This window comes from Mytilus trossulus, chromosome 2, assembly GCF_036588685.1.
Source record: "Mytilus trossulus isolate FHL-02 chromosome 2, PNRI_Mtr1.1.1.hap1, whole genome shotgun sequence".
NCBI lineage: Eukaryota > Metazoa > Mollusca > Bivalvia > Mytilida > Mytilidae > Mytilus > Mytilus trossulus.
Window position 1 is genome coordinate 54964758 of NC_086374.1, and position 21397 is coordinate 54986154.

Consider the following 21397-nt stretch of genomic DNA (forward strand, 5'->3'; position numbering starts at 1 on the left):
CTAATTTTGTTTGCCTTTACGAAACTCTTCAATATGTCCTTCCATTGTATTGCCGTTTTCATTTTCTTCATGAATCAAATTACAAACGATACCAGATTGATAAGAATAAGATTTGGATTTGCGCTTAGGCAAAAGTTTGACTTTATTTGGATGACCTGATGCAAACGAATCGGATGCTCGTCGATGAATATTGTCTAAAGTACCGGTAACTATTGATTTACTGTCATTGCTATGTGAGATTTCATGATATAACATGTGATATTCATTTACCTGCTGCAAACCATGATTGTGACGGTTATTTTCAGTGACTTGTGTGTCATGTTGTGATCTCAAATACTTTCTCAAAATGCTTCTATATCTAGGCCATATATTTCTTCTGATGAAATAATACGTATTTCGTCCTTCATCATCAAGTATGTTTGGATCTGCACCGTTGTCTAATAACAGTTGAATGATATCAGTTGCCAAAACATGACGTACAGCATACATTAATGCAGTGCGACCCTTCATATCCTGGGCATTTACTTTAGCACCACCTTTTATAAGAAGATTGATTAGCGTAATCATGGAATCGTTATCATCGTTTTGAAGCAGAAAACTACATGCCACAATCAATGGTGTTTTGCCATCATATCCTTTAAAGTTAACATCTACTCCTCCATCAAGAAGTAATTTGACAAGTTTTGTCTTCCTTTGTGCCACAGCTTTTAGGATCATCTCTTTATCCTGAAACTAAAAAATATGAAAAACATTATATTAAAACATTTATAAAACGAGTATAAATATTAAATTAAAACTCTTTATGAAACTATATCAATGTTATCTTGAGATCGCTATTTTTCTGTATAAAACATACAGAAATTTTGAAAACAGATTGACGATAGACGTTATATACTTGGTTGTCAACTTTGGACTTCTTTTTACCTGTACACTTGAGTATAATGACATGTTCAATTACGTGAAATTTACCCTGTTTATTGTCATATCATCCATTGTACACTTGAGTATAATGACATGTTCAATTACGCGAAATTTACCCTGTTTATTGTCATATCATCCATTGTACACTTGAGTATAATGACATGTTCAATTACGTGAAATTTACCCTGTTTATTGTCATATCATGAATTGATCTTACTCTTGTTTCCTTATTGCATTGTAATGAAAAATACAATTATAGATAGTCTGCTGATGACGTTATGAAATTTATTTTAAAATTGATACACAAGATATATTGGATAGCATAAGACGCACACCCTGTCTGAGCATCTGTTATAGCTCTTTTTAAATGCAACAAAATTCTTCATAAAGGGCATCGGTGACCGAGTGGTCTCAGCAATTACTATTCCAATCACTAGCCAGAAAACACTGAGGTTGTGGAATGAACTCGACTCCAATCTTAATTGACTAGGATTGTCATTTTTAAATCAAATTACAAACGATACCAGATTTATAAGAATAAGATTTGCATTTGCGCTTAGGCAAAAGTTTGACTTTATTTGGATGACCTGATGCAAACAAATCGGATGCTCGTCGATGAATATTGTCTAAAGTACCGGTAACTATTGATTTACTGTCATTGCTATGTGAGATTTCATGATATAACATGTGATATTCATTTACCTGCTGCAAACCATGATTGTGACGGTTATTTTCAGTGACTTGTGTGTCATGTTGTGATCTCAAATACTTTCTCAAAATGCTTTTATATCTAGGCCATATATTTCTTCTGATGAAATAATACGTATTTCGTCCTTCGTCATCAAGTATGTTTGGATCTGCACCGTTGTCTAATAACAGTTGAATGATATCAGTTGCCAAAACATGACGTACAGCATACATTAATGCAGTGCGACCCTTCTTATCCTGGGCATTTACGTTAGCACCACCTTTTATAAGAAGATTGATAAGTGTAATCATGGAATCGCTATCCTCGTTTTGATGCAGAAAACTACATGCCACAATCAATGGTGTTTTGCCATCATATCCTTTAAAGTTAACATCTACTCCTCCATCAAGAAGTAATTTGACAAGTTTTATCTTCCTTTGTGCCACAGCTTTTAGGATCATCTCTTTATCCTGACACTAAAAAATATGAAAAACATTATATTAAAACATTTATAATACGAGTATAAATATTAAATACCGATTTCCAATGTTTAAGATTGAAAAAGTTTTACCCAAGTTTATCAGGTCAAAAAATAAAGATATCAAGAAAAAAAGTTAAGAGAAATCCAATTGGACCTACCTGATCCATCTCAATGTTCATCAAATAGATTTTCCATTAACAAATGTTCTTTTAAATGCCATGGCAGTTATCACTTAATATTGTTTCCACGCCTATGATAATTGATCAGCCAATAAGATTACTCGACGTTAATTAAATCTTCACACTCTCCCGTAGAATTATTTTAGTTATCATATGTAAAAACCAGTGTATATTAAGGAAATATGTATGTATATATTACAAAACTAATATTAACAGTATATTATTTAATATACACAACCTACGCTTTTAAAATAAACTATCAAACAACAATATCGATACACTATAATGCCTACATCATGATTCTACACTGAATCTGAGATTAAAAGGTAACAAAAAAAAGACAACGTTCAAAATGCAAAGATTGAGCAGGCCATGCATATGTCAATAACTCATATTCTCTTTCACTCTAAAATGACAGCTGAACTAAAATACAGTCTCAAAAATTTAAAGATTGCGAATTTGTCTTCCACAAAAACATAAATCTCGTCGCAACATGTCCCTAACAACTACAACGTTTGATGCAAACAGATAAAATCTATTTGGATTGGTTGAGTAGATGATAATGCACGCGTGTGCCTTGTAATATATACAATTTAGTCCTGGTATCTATGATGAGTTTATTTGCAACCTAACGATTAGACTATTGCGATAAAAACCTTCCACACATGATTTATTTTGCATTATTTCCGATAATATCTGTTAGGAATTGTCAAACGTACAAACCACTGTTAAATGCATTCATCATAGATAAATATGAGTATGATATGTTCATAGAGCTGTGTAACCTCATAATATATGACATTAAAATATCCCGATTAGTTTCCCGGATTTATTATATTCTATTTTATTTTTTGGCATTGAGGTTATGTTCGCAATCGTTTAAAATAATTTGGGTGTCACTTTTAAAATTGAAACTGTCATTCAAGATCTTGACAATTGTTCATACAATTTATTTTCGCGTCGAGAAAAGATACTTGAGAATTATTTGATGAGGGAAATAAGTTTCCCAACACCACAAAGTTATATACTTTTGTTAAATCGTATCAAAATGGTCAATTATGTATAAAAATACACAACCGAAGTTCATTTGACCACACAGCTGATTACAACCTTCATCGGTTTTAAAATTGAAGAGCATCACTTTTGGTATGTCTATACAACAAAAAGTCGAAAATAAACTGCTGTTTCCGGACAGTTTACTGCAATAGAACATTTACATATCAACAGATACCAGAGATGTTATTATCATTTCCTGCTGTATTCGTGGTCATCTTTTAGAATATACATTTGTATTTATATTGTAGGCTGTTTTTGTTGAGAAATTGATACCCCTATTTCCCTATATAAGCAGTCAAATTTACTGAAAAATCAAATTCATTTTTTTATACATAATAACCCAATATGACTTTTAAAAATGTCATTTCCCAACAAAACAAGGTGCAAACAATACAAAAACAATTTTATCTCAAAAAGGTTGTTGAACAAAATTGCTAAGTTCCGCCTGGTTTTCTCTGGCATTGCTTCTTAATTAATTGGGAATGTAAATCTTCATAGATTGAAGATGATGAGGCATATATTTAGAGTACAAAAAAAATTCTTACGCCATCGCATTTTTTCATACTGTGAAGGTGCAAATCTATTTTCCCAATTTGAATAATTTGTTTCCAAAATAAAAAAATAGTATACGAGTAATGAAGCGAATTTGACTAGAAAACTAAAATATCTCAAAAGACTTTACAAAAAAGAAAACACAAAATTGAGTAAAGGGGGCTCGCGGATCTAAATCATTTTTTTTTATTTAATATAGGATTTCTCTATATTTTTCTTTTAAGGGCATATCCAACAGTTTCAGGGGAGGTAATAACAAACGTAAACGTTGTCTATTGTTTCCCATAATTTAACGTTGTTTCAACGACGTCATAACGGAATCACCATTGGAATTGTTATGGCCGTCTGGAAAGGGCGGGTTCTTTTATTAAAGAAAAGGGCACGGCAGAAATCGGAAAAAAACTCATACAGATTATTTAATAACAGAAATAGAACTAAAGGCAAATCTTTAAAATTATCTGTGTTGTTTAAGTCTATTATAAAAGAGCCGCAATTATTTTGATAATTATAGACCATACTCACTTAAGTTTCCGTTTTATTGAAACTATCTTCAATGCAGTAGAGAACAACGAGAACTGATTTATTATTGCATGATAATGCAAATTGTAATTAATTTTTTACCAAACTTTTCCGAGATTTTGTCATTCAGGATAGAAAACTCAAAGTTTGGTTTTACTTATGACAGATGAAAAAAAAATGGTTTCTTGAGAAAAATACGATATGCGTAAACTAAAAATATAAAAACATAAAAACAAAATTGAAAAAGGAACACATTGTAATATATAAACTGACATACAAGTAGAAAATATCTGACGATTTTGATGTTTACTTATGTATGAGGAAACAAATATAATTTAGCAAAAAAAAAACCGGTGTAGGTCTTAATGTAGGTCTTGCCTAATTAGACACGCTCTCATAAAATCAGCGGGTCCATAACAAGATAGGAAAAAAACGGCCATCGAAATACCATATTCGACATTGGGGAAAAAAGGGGGGTGCTAATAGCTTAACTCAAGATTTTGATCCTATTCAAATTTATTCTAGTACGTCATATGTTTTACCGCTAGCAAACTTTTTATCATAATAATGTATCAATGATTTACTTCAGATCTACTTTCGCCTCGTCCTAAATATGCGTGATATATTTGCCACTGGAGCACGGGAGCAATCAATTTATCAGATTCATATAGTGATGCATAATCATCAGTTTCCGACGGATAATTGTCTCAAACAGTTTTCCAGTTTTGGTACTTTATTTTTATTTATATTTTGTTTTTTAAAAACGAAAATTTTAGATTTTCTTTCCGCATCTTTCTCTTTCAATATTCATTTGTTTGAATAATCAAAAATAATATGATAGTCTTCATCAGTGGTTACATTGTATGCAGTCAAACTAGGTACAGGGCAGTAGAACAGAAATCAATCTCCACTGTGTACATGTATATGCAGTAACTCATATATTGAAGCGTAAAACAACGGCAGTCAGGATCGTTTTTCATCCCTTTTGTTTATTCTCAAGCTTTTGTCTTACTGATCTAGGTTTTTTTTTTAAATAAAGCTGGTTTTTTTTACCTTCAACTGCAAAAGGCACAACAGACGTGTTAAAATCAGCCGTGTGACTTATTTGAAGATTCATGCGACCTTTGTTGTTGTTAAGAGATTTTATTCGAAGTTAATATATCCGTTCACCCATTTATTTAGATGTGTTTTTAACATATAGATAGCGCGAAATTCACTGCACTATGCATCAGATATACATTTTTATTTCGACTTAACGAGGAATCCGAGCAGCTAAACGGCCGCACCAAATTTTAGCAAAGATATACTGTCGGATGGGAGAAGTCCAGAGATGTGAATTTTTCTATACCCAATCAATCCTTTTGTTTTGAAACAGATTTTCAAGGTATACATTAATACGACAGCAACCAACAACCCATATAATTCAAACCACTAATAGTCAACATACAGATTTGTGTTATAGCTAGAAGCTTATAAAGAATATAAAAAGCCCGAAACTGCAAAATGAGTTTTTCAGTATCGGGTTTACAATTTTGACGAACACCATAGTAAAATTATCTGAATTGTTAACTCGTCCAGATACTGGTTCATTATAAATAAGAAGATGTGATACGAGTGCTATCGAGACAACTACCCAACAAAGTCAAATTTTATATATACATTTGTCTGCCACACCGTCGCACTGCCTTTGAAAATTTAGCGGGGAAATATAACGTTATTTTCCGAAACGTCTTAATTTTTGGCGTAAATTGTAAGGCTTACGGGAGGGATTGAGTAAACAGTATTATTTTACTTATTTTTTCTCAAAAACGGGTATGGTGACAACTATTTTTCAAAACGTTATGACGTTCCATTTTTTTAAAAGAATAACATATCTTACTTTAGCCAAATCGACACCGTTAGAAATATTTCAAAAAATCAAAAATGTGCATTTCAAATGTTCATTTCTTGCCGTTGTTTGGGTCCACCATAACGTTTTTGGCTTTATTTGAGTAAGAAATAATGCTTTAAATGGTAAAGTTAGATTTTTCTTACCATCTTGAATTATTTCGCTTCAATTTGAGCCCAATTATATAAGTATATATTGATTAAAAAATCATATTTATTTTTTTTTCAATAAAAAACGGTTTTTACTCCAAAATTGCAAGAATGGTCAATTTTCAGCAGTAATTTTTGGAAAAACGAAATCGACAACATTTATTTTTTTGGGCATAATTTGATTCTCTGTCAACTGAAGAATGAAATATCTTAAAGGGAAAAAATTCTCACCGTCAGAAATAAACTGTTGGATATGCCCTTAATGAACTTTATCTTATAATTAATGAGATAAAAATGAGGTCACCGTTCATTTACGCTCACAATCTGCCTTTGAAAGAACCATACATTTTTGTTAATGTCCTTTTGTTCTGTTGAACTAATAGGAGAAATAGCTGTAATATCGAAATCAAAAAAGAACTAAATTACAAAAATCGCTTAAATTTTACGGTCGCCATCACGAGTTGGTTGACCGTTATGGAATAACCGTTTCACAAATGATATCGGATATGTTCCTTACGTCGTAACTACATTCCCCTGCTCTTTCATGAATGTGACCTACCGAATTAGACTATATACCGGATTTGTTATCACATAAGCAACACGACAGGTGCCACATGTGGAGCAGGATCTGCTTACTTTTCCAGAGCACCTTAGATCACCCCTATTTTTTTGGTGGGGTTCGTGTTATTTATTCTTTAGTTTTCTATGTTGTGTCATGTGTACTATTGTTTGTCTTTTTGTCTTTTATATTTTTAGCCATAGCGTTGTCAGCTTGTTTTAGATTTATGAGTTTGACTGTCCCTTTGGTATCTTTCGTCCGTCTTTTATATCTTACTATTATTTAGTTTATGTACAGCTAATTCGAAAACAACAATAAAAAATATAGGTCACCGATGAGTTAAAAACGATATTTCAATTTTGCATTTTTGCAATATGATAAGGAATTAAATCATTGTACGTTTTGCATGACACCAGTCTAGACATTAAAAATTTAATTCTGTCAAAGTCTGTTGTCTTTATATTAAAAAAAACCCCAGATTATATAGACAGATTGTGATATGCAAGAGCTTTTTATGAGATAACCCACATATACAACCACGTTAAATGAATTGTTCAAAAATAATAAATCTGCATCTACACTGTGCAAATTACAAAATTTCATTTTTTTATTCATATATCTGTTAATTCACTCTAATATTGTGTTATTATAAATTTTATATGATGCAAATCGTTCTTCTTGAGATAGAGAGAACGTCATCTTTACTAAATTTTTCGTTTCACCTGCAATTCTCAATTTGAGTTCACATATTGTTTTTATATACTTCTGTTATTTGAATTAATGACTGTATGTTTTGGTTTCGAGCGTCACCGATGAGTCTTTTGTAGACGAAACGCGCGTCAGGCGTATATACAAAATTTTGTCCTTGTATCTATGGTGAGTTTATTGTATAACTAGCCATGCGGTATTGGCTTTGATCATTGTAAAAGCCCGTATGGTTTATTTCTGTTTCATTTTGTCTTTTCTATATTGACACAAATTATAACAGGGGGTTTAGGAAGATAGCAAAAAAACAGTAAATTATATAGAACAGAATTTATAACGGGAGTATATCATGAACAAATGATTCATACCATATGCAACATAGGTAAACCACAACGCTCAAGAAGGTCATAATACTAGTATATGGAATAAAACGACAAACCTAGTTCTAAAATATCAGGGATCCTTGGTTATTTTTTTCCTTAAGTTTCCGGTAACCCTTTAAAACCACGAAAAAAACATTCCTGATTGTTCACAAGCTCTTGGTTATTCGTGTTGTTACATAGTTATGAATAAAAATTCGTGTATTTCGAAATATTGACATTACTAACCCAATATGAATTTTAATGACCCGATAAATTCTCGTATTAGGCCAATTCCACATTGTGTAAATAATGATATTGCAAGCTGAACATTTGTCGAAAGCGTAAGGCTAGGGATGACATTTTAAAATGCTTTTACACTTTTCAGAACAATACTAACAACCAATGATCTATATTGTGCCTACACAGTGTTTTAACTGTTGAAGTGTCAATCCATGCTTACTGTTCGAGCAGTTTGACAAGAAATGTAAAGAATCATTGACTTAACGGATTTAGTTCCAACAAAAATGATGTGTAAAATGATAAAAAGTCACATGTCAATTGTAATTGTAACAACTTGTTTGTTAAAGACGTTACAAGATAAATATATCCGCCCATTATCACAGTCTATAAGCAATTATAACTATTAGTTTCTAGTTTATAAATAACGGCAATAACCTTTAAATACTTTACTCTATAATTATGTAAAAAAGAAAATGTGGCATGACGTAAATTACATTTCTATTTTGAATACTTTTTGGAACAAATGATTGTCTTCGGCAATCGATACAAATGTCTTACATGAAATAGATAACAATGTCGAATAAAGAAATCTGTTTACCAGGGTCTTCATTAACGGTAAAAATCAAATACTTCTAGTTAGCCTAAAAATAAGACAATCAACAGTAACAATCAAAAGGCAATAACTTATCTGAAACACCCAAAGAGTTTGTTACACTAAAAAGTAATGTATTCAATATTTTGCTTCTTAACTAAATTTGTTAAAAAAGCTCCTTTATTTTAGTAAGGGAACACCATAAGCACAGATGCATTTGTATTTGAAGACTTATTAGAAAGAGATGGAATGAAAATACACGGATAGCTAGTTTATGTAGAATATGAAGCCAATGCGTAATAGGGACATAAAATACTCAAAGGAGGTCATTGACCGAGATTATGTCTTGAAATGATTGCCTACTCCTTACACTCTGTTGAGCGGTCATCCTTTAATATTGAATCAAAAATGACATTAGTATGACAATCCGTGATAAATTAATGTCACACTACCCCGCTGTTTTGTCGACAGGTACGAACACATAACACTTTGCGTACTAACACTATGTTGACAGCTTTTCAACAGGTACGAATTACCACGTTAAGTTTACAAGTGCTACAAATCTGTTTTCATTCGTGAAATGGTCGTATCACTATCCCTTTTGTTACTCTTCATTTGAGATTGTTACCTTAATTTGATATTCAAAGACATTCAATATATCCACAGATATTCAAGTGTTAAACGCTTGAAATTCCTAGACCGTTGTTTTCGTTTCGTTCAAGGTTAAACTGGGAATATAAATTTTCAAAAATAGAAAGATAATGAGGCATATACTTAGAACACAAAATTTACCTTACGCCTATGCAATATTATATACATGTTTAATGTGAAGGTGCAAATGTGTTTTCACAATTTGTTTCCAAGATCAATAGTATGAGAGTAATGAAGCGATTTCGAATGGATAATAAAGGTTCATTACTAAACTAGAATAACTAATGAAGACGAGCTACATAGCGAAAATACAAATCCTAGAGAAAGATTGAATTAAGCCTGATAAGACATCACTTACTAGCGGATTTGTTAAAAAGAGAAAATAGTTACTAAAGAGATATTCAACTCATAAGTCGAAACTAAAGTGACAACGCCATGCCTATAAAAGAAAAGACAAACAGAAAAACAATTATTCACTAAACACAACACAGAAAACAAGACTGAACAAAAAGATTCCAACCAAAATATAGAGGTGATCTCAAGTGGTCCGGTAGGGTGTGAAAATTTTTCTCCACACGTGTCAATTGCTCTTGGTTTTACAATAACATATGACGAAACTCGTATACAAATTTTTAAATTGACAATCGATTTCGAGGACAAAGGGTATTCAAGACTGTTACCGTAATAATCAATACATACATCTTTACAAATAGCTCAAAGAACAGCACTTTAACAACACACAGGGAATGTGAAAGAACGTAAAGTTGGTTGATCATAAAGGTTAGAACTATTCACAGAATATACAGTAGTAACAACACAATGTATCGTGTATTGCACACAACAAATAATAGCAATGACATACACATTAAATATTTACATAACAAGACAGTTACGCCTTTCCATTGATATCAGTTGTTACTGCTATAGTTATCAATCTTTCGCCAATGAACTTCATATGTTAATCGCTAACTTTCATAACTTTTAAAAACGTTTTCGAGTGGTAAATATACGTGGTTGTCAACTTTTGAATGCTTTTTACCTGTACACTTCATGTTTGGTTACGTGAATTTTACCTGTCAATGTTCTGTTATTAATTTTTCTCACTCTGGTTTCCTTACCTGCATTATTTTTGAAAACTGCAATTATGGATAGTCATCTGATACCGGTTTGAAATATTGATATTAAAATTGATGCACACGATGTATTGGATAGCACAAGACGCCTCCCCGTTCAAGCACATGTTCTAGCTTTTTTGAGGATTCTTTAAAAAAAAAAACCTTTGATTTGTATTTTCTAATAGATCTATGTTATCCTAACACCTGTAAACTTCTATTATCCCTAATGTGAGCCATTCGACTCTTATGAATTGTTCATGTGATCAAAAGTTTGAAATTATAAAAAAAACCTTAATAAGCCAGTTCTTTAAGTGACGTAGGGATTGAAGATCAAGAATGAATTACATTAATCAAAGTTTAACAGCTTAAGCTTAGAGAATGTCAAATATTTCAGTACTTTATATCTTTTCATTGATAAAAGCAATAACAAATACACTTTTTTAATATATATATATACAAGTCTTAATTGAAAACTACGTTCAAACCTATAAATGCGTTGGATAAAAACCGCATTGTTTATACGTTTGCATGTAAAACAAATATATATATAAAGGTAGCACACGGCCACCGAAAGCTTTATTATTTAGTGAATCCCATGTGGTCGTGTGGTCTAGCGGGACGGCTACAGTGCAGGCGATTTGGTGTCACGATATTTTAGTAGCATGGGTTCGAATCCCAGCTAGGGAAGAACAAAAAATAATTTACGAAAGCAAATTTACAGATCTAACATTGTTGGGTTGATGTTTAGACGAGTAATATATATATATATATAACAGTTAAATGACACCGAATATTACACCAAGCTTCGTAAAAACAATGATAAAAGTACAGTCAGAAAGATTATAAAATTGGTGGAAGAATACTCAGAATCATTTACGGATAATGAAATTGCTTATTTGTGTGACTTTACACCGAAAGAAGCTAACTTCTATGTATTAACAAAAATACACAAAAGCAATACAATCCAAACAGCTGTAAAACATCAGAATAGAAAGTACATTGGATCTCCCAACCCTAACGATCTTAAACTGAGACCAAAAGTTGCTGGCCCTGAATCAACAACTCGAAGAATGAGTCACTCTTTGGATCTAATATTAAAAAAAATATGTCCGCTAATGCCAAGTTACGTCAGAGATGATATAGACTTTTTGAAGTATATAACTGAAACAGTTTCGAAAAATACACTCCTTACAACACTTGATGTTACCAGCTTGTATACAAATATACCGCACGATCTAGGAACAACAGAAATAAAACATTGGGTTGAAATTAACCGAGAAATTGTCGACGGCAGATTTGATACGGAATTCATTATAAGAGCTTTGAAAATCATCCTTAAGTGAAATATTTTTTATTTCGATGGTGAATTCTACAAACAAATTAAAGGAACTGCAATGGAAACAAAAGTTGCACCTAATTGGTAAGTTACGTGGGAGCATATGTTGATTTTCCAAGTGAATTGTCAATACCTTACTAATGCATTAAGCAGTTTATGTAATGAGATTTGCACACAAAAAACATTTTTCGTGCTTTACCTGCGAAAACAACACTTATATGCCATGGAGGAAGGACAAATGCTTTTCAACATTTGGGTCTTCAAAGATTGACGTATAATGGGTATTGATAGAGTACACTGTCTTGCAAAATTCTCGACTGCATCAATCAGTGCTTTGAACAGTGTATGTAAAGTGCGGATCCTAAAATATCATTTTTACTGTATATGCAATAAATGTCTAATATAGAATGATAAATAAACAGACGAACTTTTTTTAATTTTTGAAGAAAATGAAGAAAATGAGTTAAAATGTATGTGTTCAGAAATACATAATACCAATAAAACAAAGTAAGAGATGCGAGCGGGGTTTTATTGCGCCTAAAGCCATCCAGCTGTGAAATATATTCCAAAATAGGTGAATATTTAGGACATTTCACGAACAGATCGTGCAGGTGCTTTATAACTTACAGGTAAGATGTTGTTGCAGTAAAAAATATTCATTTTAATACAATTAATAAAGTTGTATAACGTAGAATATGTTTTGTCATTCAGTTTTTTCATATTTAACTAAATTCCACTATGATGATTTCGTAATGCTAGTCATGTTTACTGTCGAATAATGATACTAATCTTTCATTTTCACTGTGGAGCGAATCATTAGTATTGTATATGCGGTGCATTTTTACTGTATAATTTTTTTTTTTTGTTATCTATTACAGCACAGTTCTTTAAGCATGTAGAGCAAGACTTTAGTTGACTTGCTTGCTTTTCTTTTATTGGATAATCATTATGATAACACCCAATTTAATTCAAATATTAAAAATACTGGTTAAACTATGCCTATTCATATTGTTTAAAAATGTCAATCTTATTTACAAAGTTTGTATAAACAATTAAACAAACAAACAAAGCAAGCAAGCCAACCAAAGTTTTGCTTTACATGCATTAGGAAATTAGCTGTAAAGCCTTAATTTAGCCGACTTGCTCAAACAATAGATAAAGTAAGAACAAAAGATTCGATAACATTTAATTTACGGAGGAAAGTTTGGTTTTAAAACACTCTAATAAATTCAATAGAAATAACATTTATTTCAAATGTATTCCATTTAGTTTCTTATAAAGCGTAAAGGGATCTTTATCCTCATTTTTTATCCATTTCCATGACACTTCACCACTAATTACGTACATCTTGATAAAGATTGAACCTTTGTTTTCCCGTTTGAAAGGTTTTACACTGGAGCCCTTTATAACTTGCTGTTCGGTGTGAGCCAAGACTCCATGTTGAAGACCGTATTTTGACGTATAATGGTCTACTTTTATAAATTGTGACTCGGATGGAGAGTTGTCTCATTGTCACATACCACATCTATATATGGCTCAAAAACTAAACGAGACGGGATAAAAAGGGATAAAAAAAATCCACGCTACTTTTTTAATATATTTATTATGGGCTTAATATGAGTCAGAATAGAGTAAAATAGTGGGTCTCATTTGGGTATAATCGTGACGCCGGATTGCCGATATTTTGTAAGTGTGACAGGTGAAAGTCAAATGATTGTATCGTGAAAACCGAGAAATGAAGTCTAGCGGGACAAGGATAATTACAAAAAAATGAGAACTGCATAGTATATAAAGCGGGATACGGGAATCTGACAAAACAATAAGCGGAATACGGGAATCTGCCAAAACAGAAAGCGGGATCCGGGATCAAAACCCCCTAATGAGACCCCAGAATAAGATATTTTTGTATATTCATCCTATTGTTACAGTCATGCCTTCAATAACAAATGTATCCGATGCATGCATTTTTTTAAAATTTTTGGTCCCTTTTCCAATTTTGTGGGGTCAAAAGTCCTTTAATATCGATATTTGGGATTCGTTGACATGCTGAATCTAACCGTGTATCTAGTTTGGGATTTTTTGCCTATTTGCTGAAATAGCCCACATAGAGTTCCAAAGGTTCTAAAATCATCAAAAATAAATTGTAGCATGCATTTCGTGCACAATAACCCAAATGTGTATGGTTTTACCTCTGCGGTAGTATCCATTCGCGGATCTAAAATTTCTCATTTTGAGAATCGCTTTTTTTACAAGTTTGAAAAGCTATATATTTGATGAAGAATGAATGAGGAGTTTGTATTTCAATTTGAAAATACATGTATCATAAATCCTAAAGTCATCAACTAAGTTTTTTCATTTGTTGCAAGTGCATTTATCACATAATTCTACAATAAAAATTCCTCGCATCTTTGAAAATTCTACATTAATAATGACTGCACTAACAGTGATAATTCATCGCATCTATAGCAAGTTAAAATGGATCGCTTTCAATAATCGATATGCTATATTATGATGCTTTTATAACACTTATTTGAACTTTAATGCTATGTTTGTATATTATAAAGACATATCGCAATGAAAATATGTTAAAACTTTCCTTCAAATCACTTAACTTGATATTTTCAAAACGTAAACAAATACAGTTTTCCCATGATCCTTTATTCTACAATAGACATACCCGCATATAACAGTAAAAATGAACTAGCTGGATTCGCTCTTTATATACACTGTTTGAAGTCATGTTTCCAATTAATGGATTTCAAAACAAGTTTCGAAAGAGGTATGAATAATGTTTCGTGCGAATGTGATGAATAACTTTAGGATTTTGTATAAATGGCAGCAAGTCATGAATAGAAACATCATGCATAGGTGTCGATGTATAATAACAAATTTCACTCTGAAAATATAGATGGATTTAGGATGATTAAGAAGCTTATGTTCAGAATATATTTAATTCATAAGTCAAAATTAAAATACATTGAATCTGTATACAAATAAATAACAATAATGTTAAAAAATTGGAGGTAACTTTAAAGGTATACTTTTAAAGCCAGTCATCACCATTTTTTTGTCAACATCTGAAACACAGTAATGCATAAATTCTTCACTAGATTTCAAAAAATTTTTGCATGTTAAATTATTCAATACTCTTTTGCTAGCTAAGGTATTATGAGGCTGTCTTTTCGGGTTGGTCGTATGGTAATTAAGAGATAACTGTATTGTATTTGAAGCTTTAAGGACGTCCATCGGTAGTTTTACTGTCGCAAATTTAGTTTACCTGGCGACGCGGAGCGGAGACAGGTAAACGGGTATTTGCGACAGTAAAACTACCGATGGACGTCCGCAAAGCTTCAAATACAATACAGTTATCTCTATTCTAATGCAAAACAAGTTCATAATTAAATTTCAGTCATTATATGAGTGTAAAATCTTCATTAAAGAAAATTCCGCGAAAAGATGTTATCTTCTTTCGTCCCTTAACTGGGTGACGTCATAGGTATGCTTCCGGCGTCAAACATAAACACCGGGCGTTTTCTGGCTTCTGTGCCGCTTCAGAATGTAATAAAATTTAATAACAAGAAGAATTTTAGGCGCAACAAGTGAGTTTTTTGTTTATTATTGTAGATATAACATGTCGATACATTCCGAAATTTAAAATGTCGGCTTCCTTAGTTACAGACAAGGAGATAGAGAATTTTACGCTTGCTGTCATCCAATCAGAACAATTGTTACAAATTAATTGCATTAGAATCATTTTTATTCATGTCAAATTGATTACAAGCATGTTGCTTATTTTGTTTGCCTTTACGGAACTCTTCAATAGGTCCTTCCATTGTACTGTTGTTTTCATTTTCTTCATGAATCAAATTACAAATGATTCCAGAACTATTTGAATAAGATTTGCATTTGCGCTTGGGTAAAAGTTTGACCTTATTCGGATGACATGATGCAGACGAATCGGACGCTCGTCGATATATATTGTCTAAGGCACCGGTAACTAATGATTGATTGTCATTGTTATTTGAACTTCCATGATAAAACAGGTGATATTCATTTACCGTTTGCAAATCATGAGTGTAATGATGGTTTTCTGTTATATTTGTGTCATGTTGTGACTTCAAATACTTTCTCAAAATGCTTTTATATCTAGGCCATATATTTCTTCTGATGTAATAATACGTTTTTCGTCCTTCATCATCAAGTATATTTGGATCTGCACCGTTATCTAATAACATTTGAATTATATCAGTTTCCAAAACATGACGTACAGCATACATAAGTGCACTACGACCTTTCATATCCTGGGCATTTATGTTAGCGCCGCCTTTTATAAGTAAATAGATTGGCATAATCATGGAATCGGTCTCCTCGTTTTGATGCAGAAAACTACATGCCACTATCAATGGTGTTTTACCGTCATATCCCTGAAAGTTCACATCTACTCCTCCATCAAGAAGTAATTTGATAAGTTTTATCTTCCTCTGTGCAACAGCTTTAAGCATCATCTCTTTATCCTGACACTAAAAATACAAAAAAGACATATTTTTAAATTATTCATGAAACTTATGATAATATGCAAAACCGCTATGATAATATGCAAAACCGCTTATGGTACCCAAGATTGACACAAATCGAAAAGAAATTATGAACAGGTAAAAAGATATCAAGCCAAATATTAAACAAAAAACTACTTGAACCTACCTGATCCATTTTGATGCTCATCAAATAGATTTTCAACTGACAAATGTTCTTTAAATGAAGAGGCAATTATTACTTAATATTGTATCCACGCCAGTGATAATTGATCAGCCAATAAGACTACTCGACGTTTGATCTTCAATCTCCCACATATATGTATTTTCCCGCGTTTCGGAGTATAGCGGGAAAATGTTGTCTAAAAGGAACGTTTTATAAGAACGGTATATATTTTTTGGCGGGTTTTTGTTATGTGTAGTTGTACACGTGGATACGTGGACCAATCATTTGGATTGTGTCAATAAGTATTCTTATGTTAATGAGGTGAAAGCGGGTTTTAAATGTTCTTGGGTTTGAAAATCATTCTAGCCGCAGACGTTCAACACTAAACATGTCGGAGCCGGCAGAAATAAACATGCTCATCGACCGAAAAATTAAAGACGCTATGAGTCAGAACCAGAACGAGATACTGCAGAGCATTGACAGATTAATGTCTAGTCGTTTAGACACGTTTCAGAGATCCGTCCACGAAACGCAGAGGCAGTTATCAGAAACTCAAATGTCTAAAATCCAGCAGATGAACACTGAGAATTACGTTTTCAAGCGAAAGGGAAACGAGGAGCAGTTCAAGGTCAACACAAAAATCGCCAACAAGATGAAAGAGGCCAGAAGTATTCTTACAGAATCGCAGGACAACAACGAAAGTACAGAGGGCGCGATGAGGAACATTTGTGAAGGTTTGGACATTCTTAATCATCGACAAAAATTGATTAAGCTCGCGGATCAGTCCGAGAACGGATGGAGAACAGTTACCGAGTATGAAACGCACAACCTTGCAGATGACTCCGAAGACGAAAAACGTATAATACGAGCAGAAAACAAAGCGTCGAGGAAAATGAAGAGCGACAAAAAGTTTAAGACACGTACAACTCCTTACAGTGCCCCGCAGTCTACTCGATTCAGCTCAGTTAATCAACAGAGTACAGTTAACATTCCTGTGGTGCATCGACCCGGAAAATGTTATGAGTGTGGTATGTCAGGACATTGGAGGTCAGACCATTATAAACAGGGTTGGCAAACTCAGAAAGAAAAGTCTGATAAGATAAGTACTAGATTATTTAGTAATGATTTATCTGTTGATTTTGGTAGAGAAAATGCTATAGTTTCATGTAATTCACCCGTAGGTAAATTAAGAAGTTCAATTGATTATTGGCGTAATGTTATTTGCGCTAACGAGACAGTTATTGATATCATAGAACATGGATATAAAATACCTTTTCACACAGAGCCAAGTGAGGTATTTTTGAATAACAACAAATCGTCTTTAGAGAATTCAGATTTTGTAGAAAATGAGATTTTGAAGTTGATAGAATTAGGATGCATAAAAGAATTTTCATGTAAACCTAAAGTGGTCAATCCGTTGACGGTAGCTAACAATAAAAACAAATTAAGGTTAGTTTTAGATTGTAGAAACATTAATCCACATCTTCATAAATTCAGATTTAAATATGAAGATGCTAGCGTAGCCAGTCAAATGTTTAAGAAGGGAGATTACTGTTTTACTTACGATTTGAGATCGGCTTACCATCATATAGAGATATTTGAGGCACACAAGACATATTTAGGTTTTGCTTGGGTCAAAAATCATGAAACAAAATATTATGTCTTTAATGTTTTACCATTTGGTATATCAACTGCTGGTTATATTTTCACGAAAGTTGTAAGGTGTATTGTTAAACATTTACGAAATTCAGGTTTGAAGATTATCATGTATTTAGACGATGGCTTAGGCGGGGCTGACGAGATAAGTCAGGCTCATGAAACTAGTATAGTTGTTCAGAAAGTACTGAAAGCTTCTGGGTTTTTGATAGCAGAAGATAAATGCAATTGGACACCTAGCCAAAATGTGGTATGGTTGGGTTTGGTATGGCAATTTGACAAAGGCATGGTTTCAGTCACGGAAAGGCGACTTTCCAAATTGTTAGATACTTTAAATAGAGTTATACACAAAATAGGTAAAGGAGAAATACATGTTTCTGCAAGGTTTCTTGCTTCTATAATTGGTCAGATCATATCTATGCAAGGGGCAGTTGGTCCTGTAGTTCGACTACGTACACGAAGTATGTATGAATGCATTTTGTATAAAGCAAGCTGGAATGCTCATGTTCTTTTGAACGGTAGATCTCTTGATGAGATAATTTTCTGGAAGGAAAATATAGAGAAAATGAATGGCAGAGAATTGCATATTGTTGAGCAATACTCGAGTGTAGTATACACAGATGCCTCGGGCATAGGTTACGGTGGCTATTTGGTAAAAGCCATAGACGAAGAGATTATGGGTAGTTGGAACGATGGAGAAAAATTGAAAAGTTCTACTTGAAGAGAGCTTGAGGCAGTTTATAGAGTACTGCAGTCTATATCTATGTCATTAAAAGGTCAAACAGTTAAGTGGCACACAGATAATCAAAACGTAGTAAACATAATAAAAAAGGGCAGCAAGAAATCTGATTTGCAAAATATTACAATTAACATAGCTAATGTATGTAAATTAAACTGCATTAAGATAGTACCAGAGTGGGTACCTAGACAAGAGAATGTTAAAGCAGATAAAATTAGTAAGACTATTGATTGTGATGATTGGGAGATAGACGATATTACATTTGAATATTTTAATCAGAATTGGGGTCCACATACCGTAGATAGGTTTGCCACTGATTACAATGCAAAATGTAGCATATTCAATACCAAACACTGGTGTCCAGGTACACTGGGTATTGATGCCTTTAATAGACATTGGGGTAAAGAAAATAACTGGATTGTGCCACCACCTTCAGACATATCCCGATGTATACACAAGATTATACAAGATAAAGCAGATAGCACGTTATTTGTTCCTTTATGGGTTTCAGCACCATATTGGCCATTTTTACACAAAGTCAATGGTAATGTTGTAGAATTCGAATCGTTCATTAAAGATAGTAAAATATTACCATCAACAGTTATCAAAAAAGGCCGAGGTAGAAATGGTATGTTCGGAAAATCCACAGATTTCAGGATGTTGGCTATGAAAATAAGATTTTAATTTATTTCATTCTTTCCTACAGGTATCGGTCTGAAAAGCAGGGTGTTGGAGCAAATACAAGATGGAGGGATTCTTTCGGCTGACTTTAACGAATTGGGACATAAGATGTCATCGTATTTACTGCAGTCCAGAAGTGACAATACTAACAATAAATATTTTTATGCTTATAAACGGTGGGAGAGATTTATATTGAAACAAGGGGGACAATCTTTACCAGCAAAGCCTATACATGTAGCCCTATATTTAACCAAACTGATAGACACAGGTTCATCTTATAGTGTAGTTCAGTCAGCTTTTTACGGTATAAAATGGGCACATACTGTTCAAGGTTTTTCAGATCCCACAGAAAATGCATTTGTGACCAATTTACTGGAGTCTTCTAAACGTCAACCACATAAACCGAAAGTTAAAAAGGAACATATTGATTCTGAATCTATTATTGAACTTTGTATAAAATATAAAGACAGTGATGATATAGCTATTTTAAGGGATTTATGTATGATTGTTCTTAGTTTCTCTGGTTTTCTGAGATACAACGAGCTTAGTTCTCTTCGATGTAAAGACGTTCATTTCAAAAATAATTATTTAGAGATTGATATTGACAAAAGCAAAACTGATCAGTATAGATTAGGGGAGAAATTAGTTATTTCAAATGGTGAGTCTGCTGCTTGTCCTTATAGTTTATTGTCCAAATATTTCAGTATTTGTAAAATTGAGTCCAGTTCTGAGCAGTATTTATTTAAACCTATTTTTAGATCAGGCAAACGGTGTTCGCTAATTTACAAGAACAAAAAACTGAGTTATACCAGAGCTAGAGAGTGTATAGTAGCTAGACTCAAAGAAGTTTGTGGTGATATAAACATAGGTTTACATTCTTTAAGGGCGGGTGGAGCCACTGTCGCAGCTAACGCTGATGTTAACGAACGCTGCTGGAAACGGCACGGTCGATGGAAATCTGATACTGCCAAAGATGGGTACGTGGCAGACTCACTTGCACATCGTTTAGAAGTTACTAAGAAGCTAGGTCTTTAGCATTTTCATTTTATTGTATATCATTTACGCTTTTCCGCCCTTTCTTTGTGTTTCTAGTCTGCACGGCTAAATGCATTGCTTTGTGTTTGTTATTATTGTAGTGTAGTTAAGACATGTATTTTCCCGCGTTTCGGAGTATAGCGGGAAAATGTTGTCTAAAAGGAACGTTTTATAAGAACGGTATATATTTTTTGGCGGGTTTTTGTTATGTGTAGTTGTACACGTGGATACGTGGACCAATCATTTGGATTGTGTCAATAAGTATTCTTATGTTAATGAGGTGAAAGCGGGTTTTAAATGTTCTTGGGTTTGAAAATCATTCTAGCCGCAGACGTTCAACATTAAACTTCAATGTTTCATAATATTTGATATTGTATATTATTTTGCTGTTTTGTCTTGATGGAGTTTGGCATCAATGTCCCGAGGCGTGCCTTGCACTTGCTCCGAACACAGGTTTCCAAATCAATTTTCTTTAATAAAGTTTTTTGATGGTTTTTCCTGGGCGGCGAGGTTACGTTAAAGACGGATATATATACATACATACATACATACATACATACATAGAGATATGGGCTCTTATTGATACAGAGTAAAC

The 21397-nt window shown here is 32.9% G+C and overlaps 2 protein-coding genes across 2 annotated transcripts; one reads left to right on the forward strand and one right to left on the reverse strand.

Moving 5' to 3' along the window:
- Nucleotides 1-16703, reverse strand: LOC134705873 (ankyrin repeat domain-containing protein 50-like). Its single transcript, XM_063564587.1, has 4 exons — nucleotides 16695-16703; nucleotides 16052-16513; nucleotides 1624-2085; nucleotides 1-732 (listed from the first exon to the last, which is right to left on the reverse strand). Exons 1-4 carry the CDS (start codon nucleotides 16701-16703, stop codon nucleotides 1-3), a joined length of 1665 nt encoding a protein of 554 aa, XP_063420657.1.
- A 3172-nt stretch (nucleotides 16704-19875) lies between these two features.
- Nucleotides 19876-20802, forward strand: LOC134705874 (integrase/recombinase xerD homolog). The gene has a single exon (XM_063564589.1). It carries the CDS (start codon nucleotides 19876-19878, stop codon nucleotides 20800-20802), a length of 927 nt encoding a protein of 308 aa, XP_063420659.1.
- The last annotated feature ends 595 nt before the right edge of the window (nucleotides 20803-21397 follow it).